This window comes from Macaca mulatta, chromosome 17, assembly GCF_049350105.2.
Source record: "Macaca mulatta isolate MMU2019108-1 chromosome 17, T2T-MMU8v2.0, whole genome shotgun sequence".
Lineage (NCBI taxonomy): Eukaryota > Metazoa > Chordata > Mammalia > Primates > Cercopithecidae > Macaca > Macaca mulatta.
The window spans coordinates 91558931-91577236 of NC_133422.1; the positions used below are offsets into that span (position 1 = coordinate 91558931).

The 18306-nt window shown below is 41.1% G+C and overlaps 1 protein-coding gene across 1 annotated transcript in view; it reads left to right on the top strand.

Annotated features, from left to right (window-relative positions):
* The window catches only part of HS6ST3 (heparan sulfate 6-O-sulfotransferase 3), a 765037-nt gene extending 746962 nt beyond the window's left edge, over positions 1-18075 (top strand). Inside the window, exon 2 of the mRNA XM_001087034.5 lies at positions 11022-18075. Coding sequence (XP_001087034.3) covers positions 11022-11730 — 709 coding nt within the window. The 3' untranslated portion in view covers positions 11731-18075. The remainder of the gene's footprint in view (positions 1-11021) is intronic.
* The last annotated feature ends 231 nt before the right edge of the window (positions 18076-18306 follow it).

An 18306-nucleotide genomic window follows, 5' to 3' on the forward strand; every position in this document is an offset into this window, starting at 1 on the left:
TGTTACTGGTGTATAAGAATGCTTGTGATTTTTGCACATTAATGTTGTATCCTGAGACTTTGCTGAAGTTGCTTATCAGCTTAAGGAGATTTTGGGCTGAGACAATGGGGTTTTCTAAATATACAATCATGTCATCTGCAAACAGGGACAATTTGACTTCTTCTTTTCCTAACTGAATACCCTTGATTTCTTTCTCTTGCCTAATTGCCCTAGCCAGAACTTCCAACACTATGTTGAATAGGAGTGGTGAGAGAGGGCATCCCTGTCTTGTGCCAGTTTTCAAAGGGAATTTTTCCAGTTTTTGCCCATTCAGTATGATATTGGCTGTGGGTTTGTCATAAATAGCTCTTATTATTTTGAGGTACGTTCCATCAATACCGAATTTATTGAGCGTTTTTAGCATGAAGGGCTGTTGAATTTTGTCAAAAGCCTTTTCTGCATCTATTGAGATAATCATGTGGTTCTTGTCTTTGGTTCTGTTTATATGCTGGATTATGTTTATTGATTTGCGAATGTTGAACCAGCCTTGCATCCCAGGGATGAAGCCCACTTGATCATGGTGGATAAGCTTTTTGATGTGTTGCTGAATCCGGTTTGCCAGTATTTTATTGAGGATTTTTGCATCGATGTTCATCAGGGATATTGGTCTAAAATTCTCTTTTTTTGTTGTGTCTCTGCCAGGCTTTGGTATCAGAATGATGTTGGCGTCATAAAATGAGTTAGGGAGGATTCCCTCTTTTTCTATTGATTGGAATAGTTTCAGAAGGAATGGTACCAACTCCTCCTTGTACCTCTGGTAGAATTCAGCTGTGAATCCATCTGGTCCTGGACTTTTTTTGGTTGGTAGGCTATTAATTATTGCCTCAATTTCAGAGCCTGCTCTTGGTCTATTCAGGGATTCAATTTCTTCCTGGTTTAGTCTTGGAAGAGTGTAAGTGTCCAGGAAATTATCCATTTCTTCTAGATTTTCCAGTTTATTTGCGTAGAGGTGTTTATAGTATTCTCTGATGGCAGTTTGTATTTCTGTGGGGTCGGTGGTGATATCCCCTTTATCATTTTTAATTGCATCGATTTGATTCTTCTCTCTTTTCTTCTTTATTAGTCTTGCTAGTGGTCTGTCAATTTTGTTGATCTTTTCAAAAAACCAACTCCTGGATTCATTGATTTTTTGGAGAGTTTTTTGTGTCTCTATCTCCTTCAGTTCTGCTCTGATCTTAGTTATTTCTTGCCTTCTGCTAGCTTTCGAATGTGTTTGCTCTTGCTTCTCTAGTTCTTTTAATTGCGATGTTAGAGTGTCAATTTTAGATCTTTCCTGCTTTCTCTTGTGGGCATTTAGTGCTATAAATTTCCCTCTACACACTGCTTTAAATGTGTCCCAGAGATTCTGGTATGTTGTATCTTTGTTCTCATTGGTTTCAAAGAACATCTTTATTTCTGCCTTCATTTCGTTATGTACCCAGTAGTCATTCAGGAGCAGGTTGTTCAGTTTCCATGTAGTTGAGCGGTTTTGATTGATTTTCTTAGTCCTGAGTTCTAGTTTGATTGCACTGTGGTCTGAGAGACAGTTTGTTATAATTTCTGTTCTTGTACATTTGCTGAGGAGTGCTTTACTTCCAATTACGTGGTCGATTTTGGAGTAAGTATGATGTGGTGCTGAGAAGAATGTATATTCTGTTGGTTTGGGGTGGAGAGTTCTATAGATGTCTATTAGGTCTGCTTGCTGCAGAGATGAGTTCAATTCCTGGATATCCTTGTTAACTTTCTGTCTCGTTGATCTGTCTAATGTTGACAGTGGAGTGTTGAAGTCTCCCATTATTATTGTATGGGAGTCTAAGTCTCTTTGTAAGTCTCTGAGGACTTGCTTGATGAATCTGGGTGCTCCTGTATTGGGTGCATATATATTTAGGATAGTTAGCTCTTCCTGTTGAATTGATCCCTTTACCATTATGTAATGGCCTTCTTTGTCTCTTTTGATCTTTGATGGTTTAAAGTCTGTTTTATCAGAGACTAGTATTGCAACCCCCGCTTTTTTTTGTTCTCCATTTGCTTGGTAAATCTTCCTCCATCCCTTTATTTTGAGCCTATGTATGTCTCTGCGTGTGAGATGGGTCTCCTGAATACAGCAGACTGATGGGTCTTGACTCTTTATCCACTTTGCCAGTCTGTGTCTTTTAATTGGAGCATTTAGTCCATTTACATTTAAGGTTAAGATTGTTATGTGTGAACTTGATCCTGCCATTATGATATTAACTGGTTATTTTGCTCGTTAGTTGATGCAGTTTCTTCCTAGCCTCGATGGTCTTTACATTTTGGCATGTTTTTGCAATGGCTGGTACCGGTTGTTCCTTTCCATGTTTAGTGCTTCCTTCAGGGTCTCTTGTAAGGCAGGCCTAGTGGTGACAAAATCTCTAAGCATTTGCTTATCTGTAAAGGATTTTATTTCTCCTTCACTTATGAAACTTAGTTTGGCTGGATATGAAATTCTGGGTTTAAAATTCTTTTCTTTAAGAATGTTGAATATTGGCCCCCACTCTCTTCTGGCTTGTAGAGTTTCTGCCGAGAGATCTGCTGTTAGTCTGATGGGCTTCCCTTTGTGGGTAACCCGACCTTTCTCTCTGGCTGCCCTTAAGATTTTTTCCTTCATTTCAACTTTGGTGAATCTGGCAATTATGTGTCTTGGAGTTGCTCTTCTCGAGGAGTATCTTTGTGGCGTTCTCTGTATTTCCTGGATTTGAATGTTGGCCTGCCCTACTAGGTTGGGGAAGTTCTCCTGGATGATATCCTGAAGAGTGTTTTCCAACTTGGTTCCATTTTCCCCCTCACTTTCAGGCACCCCAATCAGACGTAGATTTGGTCTTTTTACATAATCCCATACTTCTTGCAGGCTTTGTTCATTTCTTTTTCTTCTTTTTTCTTTTGGTTTCTCTTCTCGCTTCATTTCATTCATTTGATCCTCAATCGCAGATACTCTTTCTTCCAGTTGATCGAGTCGGTTACTGAAGCTTGTGCATTTGTCACGCATTTCTCGTGTCATGGTTTTCATCTCTTTCATTTCGTTTATGACCTTCTCTGCATTAATTACTCTAGCCATCAATTCTTCCACTTTTTTTCAAGATTTTTAGTTTCTTTGCGCTGGGTACGTAATTCCTCCTTTAGCTCTGAGAAATTTGATGGACTGAAGCCTTCTTCTCTCATCTCGTCAAAGTCATTCTCCGTCCAGCTTTGATCCGTTGCTGGCGATGAGCTGCGCTCCTTTGCCGGGGGAGATGCGCTCTTATTTTTTGAATTTCCAGCTTTTCTGCCCTGCTTTTTCCCCATCTTTGTGGTTTTATCTGCCTCTGGTCTTTGATGATGGTGATGTACTGATGGGGTTTTGGTGTAGGTGTCCTTCCTGTTTGATAGTTTTCCTTCTAACAGTCAGGACCCTCAGCTGTACGTCTGTTGGAGATTGCTTGAGGTCCACTCCAGACCCTGTTTGCCTGGGTATCAGCAGCAGAGGTTGCAGAAGATAGAATATTTCTGAACAGCGAGTGTACCTGTCTGATTCTTGCTTTGGAAGCTTCCTCTCAGGGGTGTACTCCACCCTGTGAGGTGTGGGGTGTCAGACTGCCCCTAGTGGGGGATGTCTCCCAGTTAGGCTACTCAGGGGTCAGGGACCCACTTGAGCAGGGAGTCTGTCCCTTCTCAGATCTCAACCTCCGTGTTGGGAGATCCACTGCTCTCTTCAAAGCTGTCAGACAGAGTCGTCTGCGTCTGCAGAGGTTTCGGCTGCGTTTGTTATTGTTTACTGTGCCCTGTCCCCAGAGGTGGAGTCTACAGAGACAGGCAGGTTTCCTTGAGCTGCTGTGAGCTCCGCCCAGTTCGAGCTTCCCAGCAGCTTTGTTTACCTACTTAAGCCTCAGCAATGGCGGGCGCCCCTCCCCCAGCCTCGCTGCTGCCTTGCCGGTAGATCACAGACTGCTGTGCTAGCAATGAAGGAGGCTCCGTGGGTGTGGGACCCTCCCGGCCAGGTGTGGGATATGATCTCCTGGTGTGCCTGTTTGCTTAAAGTGCAGTATTGGGGTGGGAGTTACCCGATTTTCCAGGTGTTGTGTGTCTCAGTTCCCCTGGCTAGGAAAAGGGGTTCCCTTCCCCCTTGCGCTTCCCAGGTGAGGCGATGCCTTGCCCTGCTTCAGCTCTCGCTGGTCGGGCTGCAGCAGCTGACCAGCACCGATCGTCCAGCACTCCCCAGTGAGATGAACCCGGTACCTCAGTTGAAAATGCAGAAATCACCGGTCTTCTGTGTCGCTGGCGCTGGGAGTTGGAGACTGGAGCTGTTCCTATTCGGCCATCTTGCTCCGCCCCCACAAGTCAGCAATTATTTATTGAATATCTGCTATGAGTAGGGTTTTGTGGTAGGTGCTGGGACTTTTGCTAGGGATCTGAGGCCTAAAGTAGGGTTATCGAAAAGGACTTTAGAGGGTAGACGTTACCAAGACTTACATTTAAGTTAAAAGTGCAGTAAGTGATGCAGTAAACTCTATAGGCTGGAAAGTCAAGGAAGATGGATGTGAGCCTTGAACTGGTCCAGGGAAGATGAGCAGGATACCAAAAAGCAAAGAAAGGGAAAGGCTTTCAAAGTGAGAGAAGGCAGTCATACCTTTGTGTTGTATTTAGGATTTTTCAATGTGATCACCTTACAGCAGAACAAGATACTAAAAGTGGTTTGAAACTAGCTATGGAAATGTGTGTGTTCCATTTGGTGGAACTTCAGTAAGCCTTGATGGACCATATTATAATTATCAATTAAAATGATTATTGACTTAACTTCATTCCCTAATCTTTCTCAGTATACAAGTATTTGCCATCATAACCCTCATGGCCATGGAACAGCAGTTCTAAAGAGCTCCAGTTGCTTTACAGACATTCTTAAATGAATTCACCCAAGCCCTCAATGAAGTAGGGGACAAACAGAAGATCTGCTGACAGGATGCTCTCACCGTGGCAGACAAAGCTATCTGTCTGAGGGACTGTTCTGGCCCAGGGGGATTAGTGTAACATTCTCTTAAGTTGGTAGTTAGCATTTCTTTCACTTTACCAGAATCAGTGGGTGCCCAAGATCTCCTTGGGGACATGGAATATTAGCCTTTGAGTCCCTAGTGCCTAGTTTCAATGTTTGGCAAATAGATGGGGCTTAATTAAAGTTTAGAGAATTAAAGAATGAATGAACAGATAGATTGAAGGTGGCGGCATAGAGTTTGCTTATTTATTGTTTCACTATGTGGGAAGAGCTTAGGTTAACTATACGGGAAAATATACAAACAAGTGATACTGTCTATGCATAGGAGATTGAATTAAATGGAACAGAAGGTTCTCTGCATTGTGGCCACGCAGGTCTCAGGTGCTACCCGTTCTTCCTCTCTAGTCTTCATTTTACCCACTTAAAAATGATTTGGAGTTCTACCAACCACGGGGGTCAACTTGAAACTAACTCCGCTCTGACATCAAAACATAGAAACGTCCTAGTGGAACGCTTTTATTAATGAAGTATAAAGTCATCCTATCTTATGGATCTGAATCTGAGTGGCTAAAAGTCACAGGATTAATAATGACATGCCGTATGATATTCAACTACAGTAATGTAGTTGATACGGAACTCCATGGCACTGTTGAACAAGTAAGACGTAAAAAATAAAGTTGGAGATTTCAGTAGTACTGGATCCTTTAAGTACGTTCATTAGAGACTGAATTGGGAGTTATGCGAGCAGGGGAAAATGAGTTGGGAGGAGATTCATGAAACCAAAGCAAAGCTTGTCAACAATGAACGTTAGGCGTGTGGCCTGGAGACAGACATCATTTCATCAATGACTTGTGTAGTTTTCTATCTGAAAGTATATAAGCAAGCAAAAAGAGAGAAAAAATTGATATGAGAAAAATGATTTCATTAATCACATTTTCAGTTTTTTTTCTTCAGTAGAGTGTTCTTTAACCCTATTGGTTTCAACCCTATTGGTTTATCATTTATTATTGCGTTCTTCAACCCTATTGGTTTATTATTACTTCTAACTTTCTATTTAGTCTGCTTTGCAGAGTTGAAACAAACAAAATGTACACGAGAATATGTCTGTCTAAAGTGATTTCCAGATGCTTTTAGCCACTCAGATTCAGAACCATAAGATAGGATGACTTTATACTTCATCAGTAAATATGTTCCACTAGGAAATTTCTATGTTTTGATGTCAGAGCAGAGGTAGTTTCAAGTTGACCCCCTTGGCTGATAGAACTCCAAGACATTTAGGACTTATTTTACTCATGTAAATATCATGCTATAATTTGGCTAGTCAATGTTTGATGCAATGTTAAACTGAATAAAGTTAAATTTGGAACCAAAGCCATTTTAAGCCTAAACCAGTTTCAGTCAGATTTAAGATTATGTGGAATAAAGATTTCCAGTGGAGTGATGGTACTGGAAGGTCTGTGGCCAATTTTCTTAGCTGAGACAAAAGTCTGAAACATGAACAAGTCCCAACATAGGACTAAAGCAGGATTAATAATGACATGCCGTATGATATTCAACTATAGTAATATCCACTCTGAGCACAACTTTATCATCAGTATTTCCTCTTGGAGCCCAGAAGCTGTGTCAGTCACTTTCTGTTTGCCATACTGACCTTTTGGGAAAATTGTCATTCTGTCACAGTGAAAGACAACAGAGTCATGGAAAATGGTGATTGGCAAAAGCAAGAGCTCAGACTGGTCTGTCCTTGGCAGTTTCAATACATTTCACCTCCTGATTTAAAGGAAAGTGAATGTTACTTAAAGATTTTGAAGTTTCTTTAGCACATTTCAGAACTTCCTGGCTTACCCTAGTGGTAAGGCTAGACAATCAAGATAACAGAATATAGAAAATGTTGTTTTAAATATTGTAGCTTATCAATTCATTTTAAAAAGCAGAATAACATTGTACCATTACATTTCTCATTTTTTTAAAAGTTGCTTTTAGTTGGTGTGTATTTTTTAAAAATTCATTTTACCTGGGGCAAGTAAAACACATACTAGGTTGAGTTTTTTCCTACACAATAGGAGGTTTTCCTTCTTATAATATAGTGATGATTTTTTTAGTACATCAGACCAGATTAATCCAAGTTCTATAACTTACTACAAATATAACCTTGGGCAGCTTATTTTATCTCCCCAAATCCTTAGTTTATTCAACATTAAGTGAAATAAAAATAAATCATAATATGCACACATCTCATAGGATTCTGGAATGGGTTAGACTGTTACTTAGCGCCAAGCCTGGCACTTCACAAGTTTGCTACATCAAGGGTCTTGGGCACCAGACTATAGGTAAAGCATTTGACATCCAAGTGTTTCAGTGAGTTTATCTAAATAAAAAATTTGCTGTTACAACTGAAAACAAAATTAGAAAACTTTTGCCCCAAGATCTTGAAAAAAGTAGTTTTTTTCTAAATGGTATAGGAATTGATCAGTTAGTCTTGAATGAATAAAGTATCTCCTTTAAATCTAAGTCTTCAACAATTTATTCTTTGCCTCTATAATTATTAGGCATCTCTAGAGACTGAGTTCCCTTTCTTGGGAATTAGGAATGTGTTCTTTTCCATTGATTTAGCTTCTCTATTGAGCTTCTTATTCTTTCTGTTGACTCTTAGTTCCCACACACACTCAAAATATTGCATCATTTTCTTTTTCCTTTTCTTTCTTAACCATTCCTTTGAAATCAATGCTAAAATTTTCTTACCAAAGCCAATTATCAGAGTGTGGTGGCAAAGCAGTTCTCTTCTGCTTTGAACCTGTCTTGATGTGATAACATCAACTTTTAACTAAGAAATAGAAGTGAATGTTTTGAGAAGAAGGGGGGAAGAGCAAATTCCCAACTGCTGCAACTTTTTTTTCAATTTTTCTTTTTTTTTTTTTTAACTTTTAAGTGCAGCAGTACATGTGCAGGTTTGTTACATAGGTAAATTTGTATCATGGGTGTTTGTTGTACATATTATTTCATCACCCAGGTATTAAGCCTAGTACCCATTAGTTATTTTTCCTGATCCTCTCCCTCCTCCCACCTCCCACCTTCTGATAGGCCCCAGTGTGTGTTGTTCCCCTCTATGTGTCCATGTGTTCTCATCATTTAACTCCCACTTATAAGTGAGAACATGCAGTATTTGGTTTTCTGTTCTTGTGTTAGTTTGCTAAGGATAATGTCCTCCAACTCTATCCATGTCCCTGTAAAGGATATGATCTCATTCTTTTTTATGGATGCATAGTATTCCATGGTGTATATATACCACATTTTCTTTATCCAGTCGATCATTGATGAGCATTTATGTTGATTCCATGTCTTTGCTATCACAAAGAGTGTTGCAGAGAACATACATGTGCATGTGTCTTTATAATAGAACAATTTATATTCCTTTGGCTTTATACCCAGTAATGAGATTGCTGGATCAAATGATAGTTCTGTCTTTAGGTCTTTGAGGAATCAGACATCCTTTGATTTAAATATACAGAAAGTGTCTGATTTATGAGGGCTTGGCTTGCTATTTTTAAACTTTATAATAATGGGAATGCCGTAGGCATTCAGTAGAAACCATACTTTGAGTACCCATACAACCATTCTGTTTTTTTCACTTTCTTTAAGATATTTAATAAACATATGAAATATTCAACAGTTTTTTATAAAACGAGCTTTATGTTAGATAAATATGCCCAATTGTTGGCTAATGCAAGTGTTCCAAGCACGTTTAAGTTTGGCGCTAAGCTATGATGTTTGGTAGGTTAGGTGTACTCAATACACTTTCAACTTAGGGCGTTTTCGAATCACAATAGGTTATTGAAATGTAACCCCATCATAACTCAAGGAGTATCTCTAGTCAGGCACACCACCATTTATCTTGAAGTACAAATGCATGCCCTAACAACATACAGGAGTGATGCAGGGGAGGAATATCTACAACTGCTGCCTTTGCTAACACAGATATTTGGAAAACTATGACAATGCAGTAGTAATAAAAAGTCATTCCTCAACAGACTCCTACTGTCAATCTATCTATCTTATATATCTGTGTATCTATATATGTGTATTTATTTTATCATCAAGTTTCTTTGAAGAGCAGACACTGAGTTGAATCAAGAAAAATGACCTAGTTTTGTTCAGCCCTCTGGACACCAGGTTAAGGACAGGCATGCTGGGTAATACTGCTTTCCACTGAGTACATGCTAGGTCACATTGAGGCCTACCTGGCAGCACCAGCCTTGGTTTCTGGGCTCTCTATTGCACCAAGACATTTGTACGGGTGTCACTGCAGGCCTGGCGTTCTTTTCGGAATATTGCAGGGCTAATTTTTTCTCCCTGGGGGAGCTCTGAGTTACTATGATCTACCCTATATTTCTGGAGCTGTCCCCCCTCAAGGAGCCAAGGACTGAACTAAAATTGGATTGGAATCAGACTGGCTTGTGCTAAAGGGCAACAGGCTGCAGTGGGGTGTGAGAATTGGAAGACAGCTTGGGGGCCTGCTTCGTAATGGGGTCCTTTCTATGACTTCCCTGACAAATGGACTTCCAGACTGTGCTGGAAAGACGGGGTTGGGGTGGGCAGCTCATTCCATTGGTAGGCTTCTCAAATAATGGAAAGGATTGTCCTTATTTTAAAGCAGTATTTACTTTCCTCTAATGCCTGCTGTTTCTCTTTCATTCCTCAACTTCTCCATCTCTCTTCCTGCCTCTTAGTACTTCCCTTGTCCTTTTAAACCACAGATATCCTGATCTCTATGTGATTTTTCTAAAGAGAACCATTTAATAATGGGTTTCTTTTCAGTAATCCATTAGGTGGAATTAGATAAGATCTGTGATTGTAATAACCACAGAACCTCAACACTAATAGGTGGTGAATACATAGAAATTACAATTTAAATACCAATATGATGTACAGGAAAGCATGGGAGCTTTGAAATCAAATAGGCCTAACTTAGACTTGCTCCAGTTTCACTTTTCTGAACCTCTGTGGCTTCAGCTTTTATTTTAAAAAGTAACGATAAAACCCATTTTACAAAATTGTCTTGAGGATCATCTGTGCAAGCATCCATAAAGCATTTAGCACAGTTCCTAACACATCGTAGGCACCCAGTAAATACTAGTCTCCACACCCAACCCATCCTTCCTCAACCCACCTACCTCATAATCCCAAGTAGCAGTATAAAGAGATTAAGGAGGCCAGCAGGCATGCTGGCTCACGCCTGTAATCCCAGCACTTTGGGAGGCCAAGGCGGGTGGATCACTTGAGGTCTGGAGTTCAAGACTAGCCTGGCCAACATGATGAAACCTCATGTCTATTAAAAAAAAAAAAATGAGCTGGGTGTGGTGGCAGGTGCCTGTAATCACAGCTATTCAGGAGGCTGAGGCAGGAGAATCGCTTGAACCCAGGAGGCAGAGGTTGCGGTGAGCCAAGATTGTGCCACTGCACTCCAGCCTGGGTGAAGGAGCGAGACTCCCTCTCAGAATAAAAGGAAAAAAAAATGAGATTAAGGAGAATACAGGTTCAGCCTTGTTCTTTCTAATCCCATGTCCTTGGATAAATCACTTCACCTCCTTCATATAACCCTATCATATGGAACCACATCTACCACAAAGGTTTGCTGTAAGAATCAAATGAAAGAGCAGATGGGTAATAACTTAAAAATCATGGTATTTTCTCTAAATGTAAGGTATAGTTATTGCCAGTAGTAATTTATCAGTGAATAATTGCTGAACGAATGAATGAATGAACTATCTATTCTTTCCACCTCATGCATCCCCACACTGGAGCAAGGAGGAAAAGCCCAACAAACTCAGCATTGAAAACTGGTACATACATCTTTATAGAAACATGTGCACACGCATCAATAGGCACAAATGCAGGCACGTACTCTCACATGAACATCTGGCAAAAGAGTCCCTTGACTCAATGCTGATGTAAAATTGTAGAAATTTAGATCCCTCCTGTTAGAGTTGTCAACTACTGACGCTCTTCCTCTAATTTCTTCTAGGAATTTCTATTACATCACAATGTTACGGGATCCAGTGTCACGTTACCTGAGCGAGTGGAAACACGTCCAGAGAGGGGCCACGTGGAAAACCTCTCTTCACATGTGTGATGGAAGAAGCCCCACCCCAGATGAGCTGCCGACCTGCTACCCTGGGGATGACTGGTCTGGGGTCAGCTTGCGGGAGTTTATGGATTGCAGCTACAACCTGGCTAACAATCGCCAGGTGCGCATGCTGGCTGACCTCAGCCTGGTGGGCTGCTACAACTTGACTTTCATGAACGAGAGTGAAAGAAACACCATCCTATTGCAGAGTGCAAAGAACAACCTGAAGAACATGGCCTTCTTTGGGCTCACTGAGTTCCAGAGGAAGACACAGTTTCTCTTTGAGAGAACATTCAACCTCAAGTTCATCTCCCCCTTCACACAGTTCAACATCACGAGGGCTTCTAACGTGGAGATCAATGAGGGCGCCCGCCAACGCATTGAGGAGCTAAACTTCCTGGACATGCAGCTTTACGAGTATGCAAAAGATCTCTTCCAGCAGCGCTACCACCACACCAAGCAGCTAGAGCACCAGAGGGACCGCCAGAAGCGGCGGGAGGAGCGGAGGCTGCAACGGGAGCACAGGGACCACCAGTGGCCCAAAGAGGATGGGGCTGCAGAGGGGACTGTCACCGAGGACTACAACAGCCAAGTGGTGAGATGGTGACCCCCTGCCCTCTCCTCTCTCAGGATGGGGAGGATGAGCAGGCACATTGACCTTCTGTTGAGTTACCTTGGAGAAGCTGGGCCATGAGGACATCTGGCTGTGTGTGCTTGATTTGGACATCTGCTTCCTTCTTTGTCTTCATTTTTATCCAGCTGGAGATTATCTGTCTTGTTCTTTTTTTCTTTTCTTGACATTTTGCAATTGGTGATATTAAGTAGGGTAGGAGTGCATCCCATATAGACTGTTTTAGAAGGCCAAGGAGAGCCACACTGAAAAAGGAGACAGTTCCTGTGATCTCCTTTGCAGGAGCATAGAATAGTTTGGGTACCAGGAACCCACAGAGGCACACATGAAAAGCCAAATTATGGCTTGGATGTTCTGCTGAAACTGGCCTATGTCATACTGTCTCCCATTATGAGAATATCAGTCAGTATAAAGAGAAAGAGAAAAACATTTCAGCCCTTAGATGAGGTCTTACACCAACCGCCACTTGGCTGTTAGCTGTCATCTTTGAACTCTATTTGAATGTGACTTAAATCACAAGTAACGTGTTTTGTTGTTGCAGTTGTTTTGAAACAAAATTATCCTATTATTGACCATTGCTAGAGAGCCACATCCTACAAAATCCTGACACCACAACCTTAAGCCATGCCTTTCCTTCCATCTTTTAGGGAATGGGGAGTGGATCCAGAATAGAGGAGGTTGTAGCCCCTGAGAAATCAACATTGGTAGGAGCATTTAAGAGAAAACTTGCTTATTTGCTAATGCCTAAAGGGATCTCTCTTTACCAATTGTTGCCTTCAATGTGAGGAACGAATGATAAATTAAGAGAAAAAAATACCAGGAAGATCAATATACGCCTAACATTTCTAAACTGGTCACATAATCTTAGATTTTAAAGGAATATTTCAGGGTTTAACCTTTTTGGAGAAGTTATGTTCTTTAATGGGGTACTACCAGTCTTAAAATTTTGCCACCACAGAAAGATGTTTTTAAAAGCTTGGCCCAAAGAATAGGAACTTAGCTAGCATGTATACAAAATATATTTGAGGTTACTAAATGAATAAGAACTCTGAATTAGGCCAGGAGACATGAAACACCATTCATGGGATGGTTATCACAGGAGTTTAGACAGACTCTGCCTCCCAGCATCTTGAATGTCTCCAGCCTGATCACTGTTTTCTTCCCACACGATCTTTACCTGTTGTTAGACTGTGGCCACAGCCAGTAAATCAGTCCAGAGTGTCTAAAACTGGACAAGAAATGTGCTGCATTGCCGAGTTCTTATTTTCACCTTTTCATAATCCCAACTACAATAACAAGAAGTTTATAGAATAGTAAGGGGATATGTATGGAAGAAGGAAGAGAAAGCCTTTGTCTAGCATTTATTAGGAGGATCAGAGTGAGTGGGAAGTTTTACAACGGATTGATCTGATCAATCCCTTCAAGGAGCTGAAGGCAAAATGTGTGAAACCCCTAAATCAGATTGAAAAGCCTATTTCATTGATATCCAACATGTTTGATGTTTAAGCTAGCTTTACCTAAGCCACTTGTCAGCCTCCAGAATACTCTCTCTGGGGTTGTGAGTCAATCAGCCCACAAGCATTCATGGAGTGCTTACCTGCACAGAGGGAAGTCCAGCAGCTCCACCAGATACAGAGCTGCAGATGCTTCTCTCACTGTGCGTGGCGTCATCTGGGGTGCAAGAGAAGGCATTATCGGGTGGCTCCCTTGCTCCAGGAACTGAGGGAGGCCCTTTTCATACCTTAAATAGATTCTGCACGACGAATGGATATTGTTAGTCTCCATTTCACAGATGAGAAAAGTGAAGCCCACAGAAAATAAGTAGCCCCTCCACGGGTTGTAAGCTAGGTCGAGCTGACTAAAAAGGTCAAGTTCTCTTTACTCCATCACCATATCCATATGGAATAAGGCCTTGTCCTACCTAAAGCTTCCTGCCAATAATGCAAGAAGCCAGCTGCAATTTCCCAGAAGCATTTGTCTCTAATCCATGTGGGTAGCCCGACCGTGACAGCCCCACGCTAACACTGACCCAAAGCCAGGCTGCCTTGGGTCAGTCCAGCCCCCTCCACATCACTGAGCCATCAATGAGCTGACAGATCACTGACTTTTTAGGCAGCTCTGTTTTTTAAGCCATATACAAGGGTGAGTTAAAAGGGGCCAACTAAATATTGCTTGTTAGTTGGTAGAGATTTGGCTCACAAAATATTTCTCCATTTCCAATGATTTGTTCCTAAGGTAAGAAGGGAAGGAGGATTGCAGCTGGGATTAATGAGCGGCTCTCTCTCTAGCTTCTCATCTCATTGTTAGGATCTAATTTTCTGCCTAGAATAGCAGGACTGCAAATTATCCTTCTTCCTGCCTCTGTGACTGACACACACACACACACACACACACACACACACACACACAATATCCAGTGTTTTGTCATGTGGAAAATCAAAACAAGTTAGAAAGCATTTGGATTGTTTCTTTTAAACTCACTTTAAAATTTTGGCAAGGAATTCATGCATAACTGAGACTTGGAGGCAGCCCCTGCTCACTTCACGCTGTTCCTTAGGCACCCCGGGATTGGTATCAAAGGCTTCCACTGCCTTCTGCTGAAGGCATGATGTATGGGGCTCCACTTGAGACCAGGTATCAGGATGTTCAGAGGGAGCCTGCTCTTTATGTTGGCCCCAGGCCAGTGCTGAGCAAATTAAAAAGACCAACATGGGGTTCCTCCCTCATTTCATTTCATTCTAAAGCAGCAAACTTGTCATACCCATGGGGTCCTATGTTGATAGAAATGGAGAGGTAGGGATGCAGTTTATTCTCCAAAAATTGACTGCCCACTTCCACGCTGAGTGATGCTCAGGGAAGTGATGCCAGCAGAATGCATCTGGGCCTAAGGATCCATGGAAGTCAGGAGCATTAAACCCCAAACCAAATCAGCTCCAGATATATCAGTGTCAAAAGCCCAAGAAAAGACAAAAAAGAAAAAAACAATCCCCAGGGGTTCTGTAACCCAATTGACTCCTACAGTTCTTTCCCTTCTCTTGGCAGCTCCAGTACCCAGATTGGAGATTAGGATGAGACGTCTTTGTGTATATGTGCACGTGTGTGTGTGTGTGTGTGTGTGTGTCTGTGTGTTGTTAAGGACTAACATACACATTTATTCTGGCTCCTTCTAACTTTTAGTCAGCCTGCTCTTGGAAACTGGAGGAAACTGCCCTGATAATTATTAGAATACTCATAAGTAATTGGCAACATTAACAATCAGTGTTAGACAACAGTGAGGCATGTCATGTGTTTTTATTAAAAACGATAAAGACGTGTTTCTTCTCATCTAAAGGAGGTAACTTTGTCATAATTAGTTTGATTAAAAGTTTGAAGTATGAGGACTCTGTGTTATGCCTTTAAGGTAAGTTTTTAAAAAATCTGAGTAGAGAAAGTACTAATATTGGCAAGAAAGTCCCCAAGATAGACCTAGCAAGGAGATAAGAATAGATCATTAAAAAATAAATATAAGTGGATTGGATAGAATTCCCATTCAGCTGATTTAACACAGAAATTCAAAACAGTGACTTAACATGGAAGCTATTTCTCTCTTACTTAAAGGCAAACTGGTTTGACAGTTCTGGTGTGTGACGTTACCAGACGCCTAGGCTCTCTCCTGTTGCTCTGTCATCCTAATGTGCTGCATCCACCTCATGGACCAAGATGGCTGCCATGGCTCCTGCCATCACGTTTACGTTTAAGGTAGTAGAGAGGAAGTGGAGGGAAGTTGCACATATTGCTTCCAGTCACATCTCATGGGTTAAAACCTAGACATTTGCCACATCTAGCTGCAAAGAAGGCTAGGGAATGTCTTTATTATTGATTGTCATGTGCCTTGATAAGCATAGGGGGTTCTGTTATTAAAGAAAAAATGTGAAACAATGTGGAAATTAATACTGATAAAGATGATCAGTATCTGATACAAAAGGGAACCAAACAATATTTCAAGTGCTTTTTAATGTCACTTACTTCATCATATGTTTTGTGAAAGATAAGACTAAAATTCATCACTTTGTGTAGCATTTAATGGTTTTCAAAACATTTTTGCATGTGCTGTCTCATTTGGTCCTCATTACATTCTTGTGTGCTAAATAGGACCTCTATTCATTATGCCACTTGCTAGTTTGGGATGGAGAGTAGGAGATGTTGAAAGATTTCCCAACGACTCTAATTTATAAGCAAAAAAGTTGCTTAGAGCCCCAGCCTTTTGACTTCATAGCCTTTCCTACTATTTTTTGCAGCTCAGCATCAGTATTGGGATTGGGAACTGCAGGAATATGAAATCTAAATCTTTATTGATTTATATCCTTCCTTACCTTTTTTGACATGGAAAATGCCAAAGACACTGGTCAAGTTTACTCTCAGCTCCCTACCTCCAGTGAGGGGACCTCTTATTAGGAATGAAATATCCAAGAGATAGGCGGTGTTGCAGGGGAGACCAAAACTCAGAGGAGGCATTCAAAGACTTCTAGCTGGGTGTCTACTCCATCCAACTCAAAACCTATTCAATATGAAGGCCAAGGGAATGTGCTCACAACTCCTTACTAAGGGAAATCAATACAAACCCTCCTCAAAACAACAACAACAACAAAAACTCCCTTTTTTATGTCTTCTTCCCCAGGCTCTTGGTACTTTTTCAGCAACATACTGCTTTCATTCTTAAAGGTTTCATTGGCTGTTAAATGAGTCCCTTTGCATACTCACTGGAGAGAGGAAATGCTTTAAGTTGTCCTAGCATAAAATCTGCAAACAGAGAGTTTATCTGATTCCTTATCAAGCGTGATCTGTATCCGAGGTCCTGTATAATGGGATCATTTAGAGATGGGGGTTAGGGAGAGTAGGAGTAACTCTAGAGGAAACTGTGGCTTCTAAAAGGAGGCACATCTTTCCAAGGTGGAAAGTTGAATTAAATATATGCCATGCAATACTGAAAAATAGAAAAATGACTAAGATACAGTTTCTGTCCTCTAGAACGAGGGCATCCTGGAAACATATGGACTATAATGCTTTTAGCCATTTGAAAGAAATGAGTGAAGAGGATCTTGAGACAGGACCAGAGCTTTGAAATGGTTGTAGGGACTGAAAGCTGAGTTGGAAGGATCAGATCAGAGAAAGCTGGGTTGGACTTACACAAGACTACCCTGATCTGATCGCAGCTGTGACTCCAAGGTTTTCCTTTCCCATAGTTGCTGTGACTCCACTGGTCACCAGAGCAACTGCATGTCTTCAGGCTGGGTATTAGGGCTGGCTGGGTCTGATGAGTCTACCCATTTTGTGCCATCTGAGGAGCATGCGAGGGTTCTTTCTCCAAGGCACTTTCGGCCTACCTTCTTCTCCCCTTCTACCATCTCCACTGGATATAAGCCAATGCCTGTTCTCTTCTCACCACATTCACCTGGACACACATCTGAACTAATTCCTTGAGACTTCAAATTAGCCCTTCTGAGCAAGTGGGCAGGTTGTGAAACCTGTGTGTTTTGTAGCCTAATGAACTGATGGAGTGCACATGAACCCATCTTCATAGCATGTGAAAGAACCAACCTGCCTGGCAGAGGTGCAGAGATTTCCAGAGGACTGGCCTAGCTATAAACACCAGCAACATCTGCAACACAAAAGCCTTTGAACTTCTAGGCAAGGACTCACGCTAACCTAGCAGTATTCCAGATCGAGAACGCGGATGGACAGGTGTCTCTTGAGCCTGTGTTCCAAGATGTCTGTGGAAAGGATTGCAGCTGTCATCCTTTGGCACATTAGTGGAACCTCTGTGAGCTACACGTTCTGCTGCATTACGGGAACTCATCAAAGGGCCAGATTGACATCTTGCCAGAAAAACCGGTGTTTTGAGGAGCAAAAGTTTTGTGTACTTCAGTAATTGTCACATTTGTCTTCCACCTCCTTGACATTTATTTGTTAATCATACGATCATTTTTTTCACCTTCCTTTGTTTCTTCCTCAGAAGTACTTCTGGGGCTTTGATTGCATTATTTCTCTTTTAATGTATCATTTCAGTGTTGGAAAGAAAAATCTGGATCTTTATGTGGTGACCCATTTTAGATGTAAAGATAGTTATTCAATAGATAGTAAATTATTTCTCTTAAGAGATATTTCCTTTTATTTCTGTACAATAATATGTATGAACTCAGTTACTAGGGGACTGTATTGTGACATTATCAACCTTTATTGCTATTTAAAAATGATAGTTTGTAGAACTGAGGATTTCCATTGATGTGAAGCACAATTTAATGAATAAGTTAAAATATTAAACTGTTGTGATGTCAAGAGCAATTGTTTTCCCCTGTGTTTTTGTCAGAGACTTTTGCAAAATGAGCAAAGTCGCTAAAACACTTTAAGGGATTTATGGAAATGGAATCCATAGGATCAGCTTTGTCAAACTCGGGAAATCCATGCTTTGGATGCAAATGTGGTTATTGGATGTGAAACATGAAAAGCCATAAAAGACAAAGAAAATATGGATTGAAACAATGTAGAGCCTCTGAGGCCAGAGAGGATTTTATA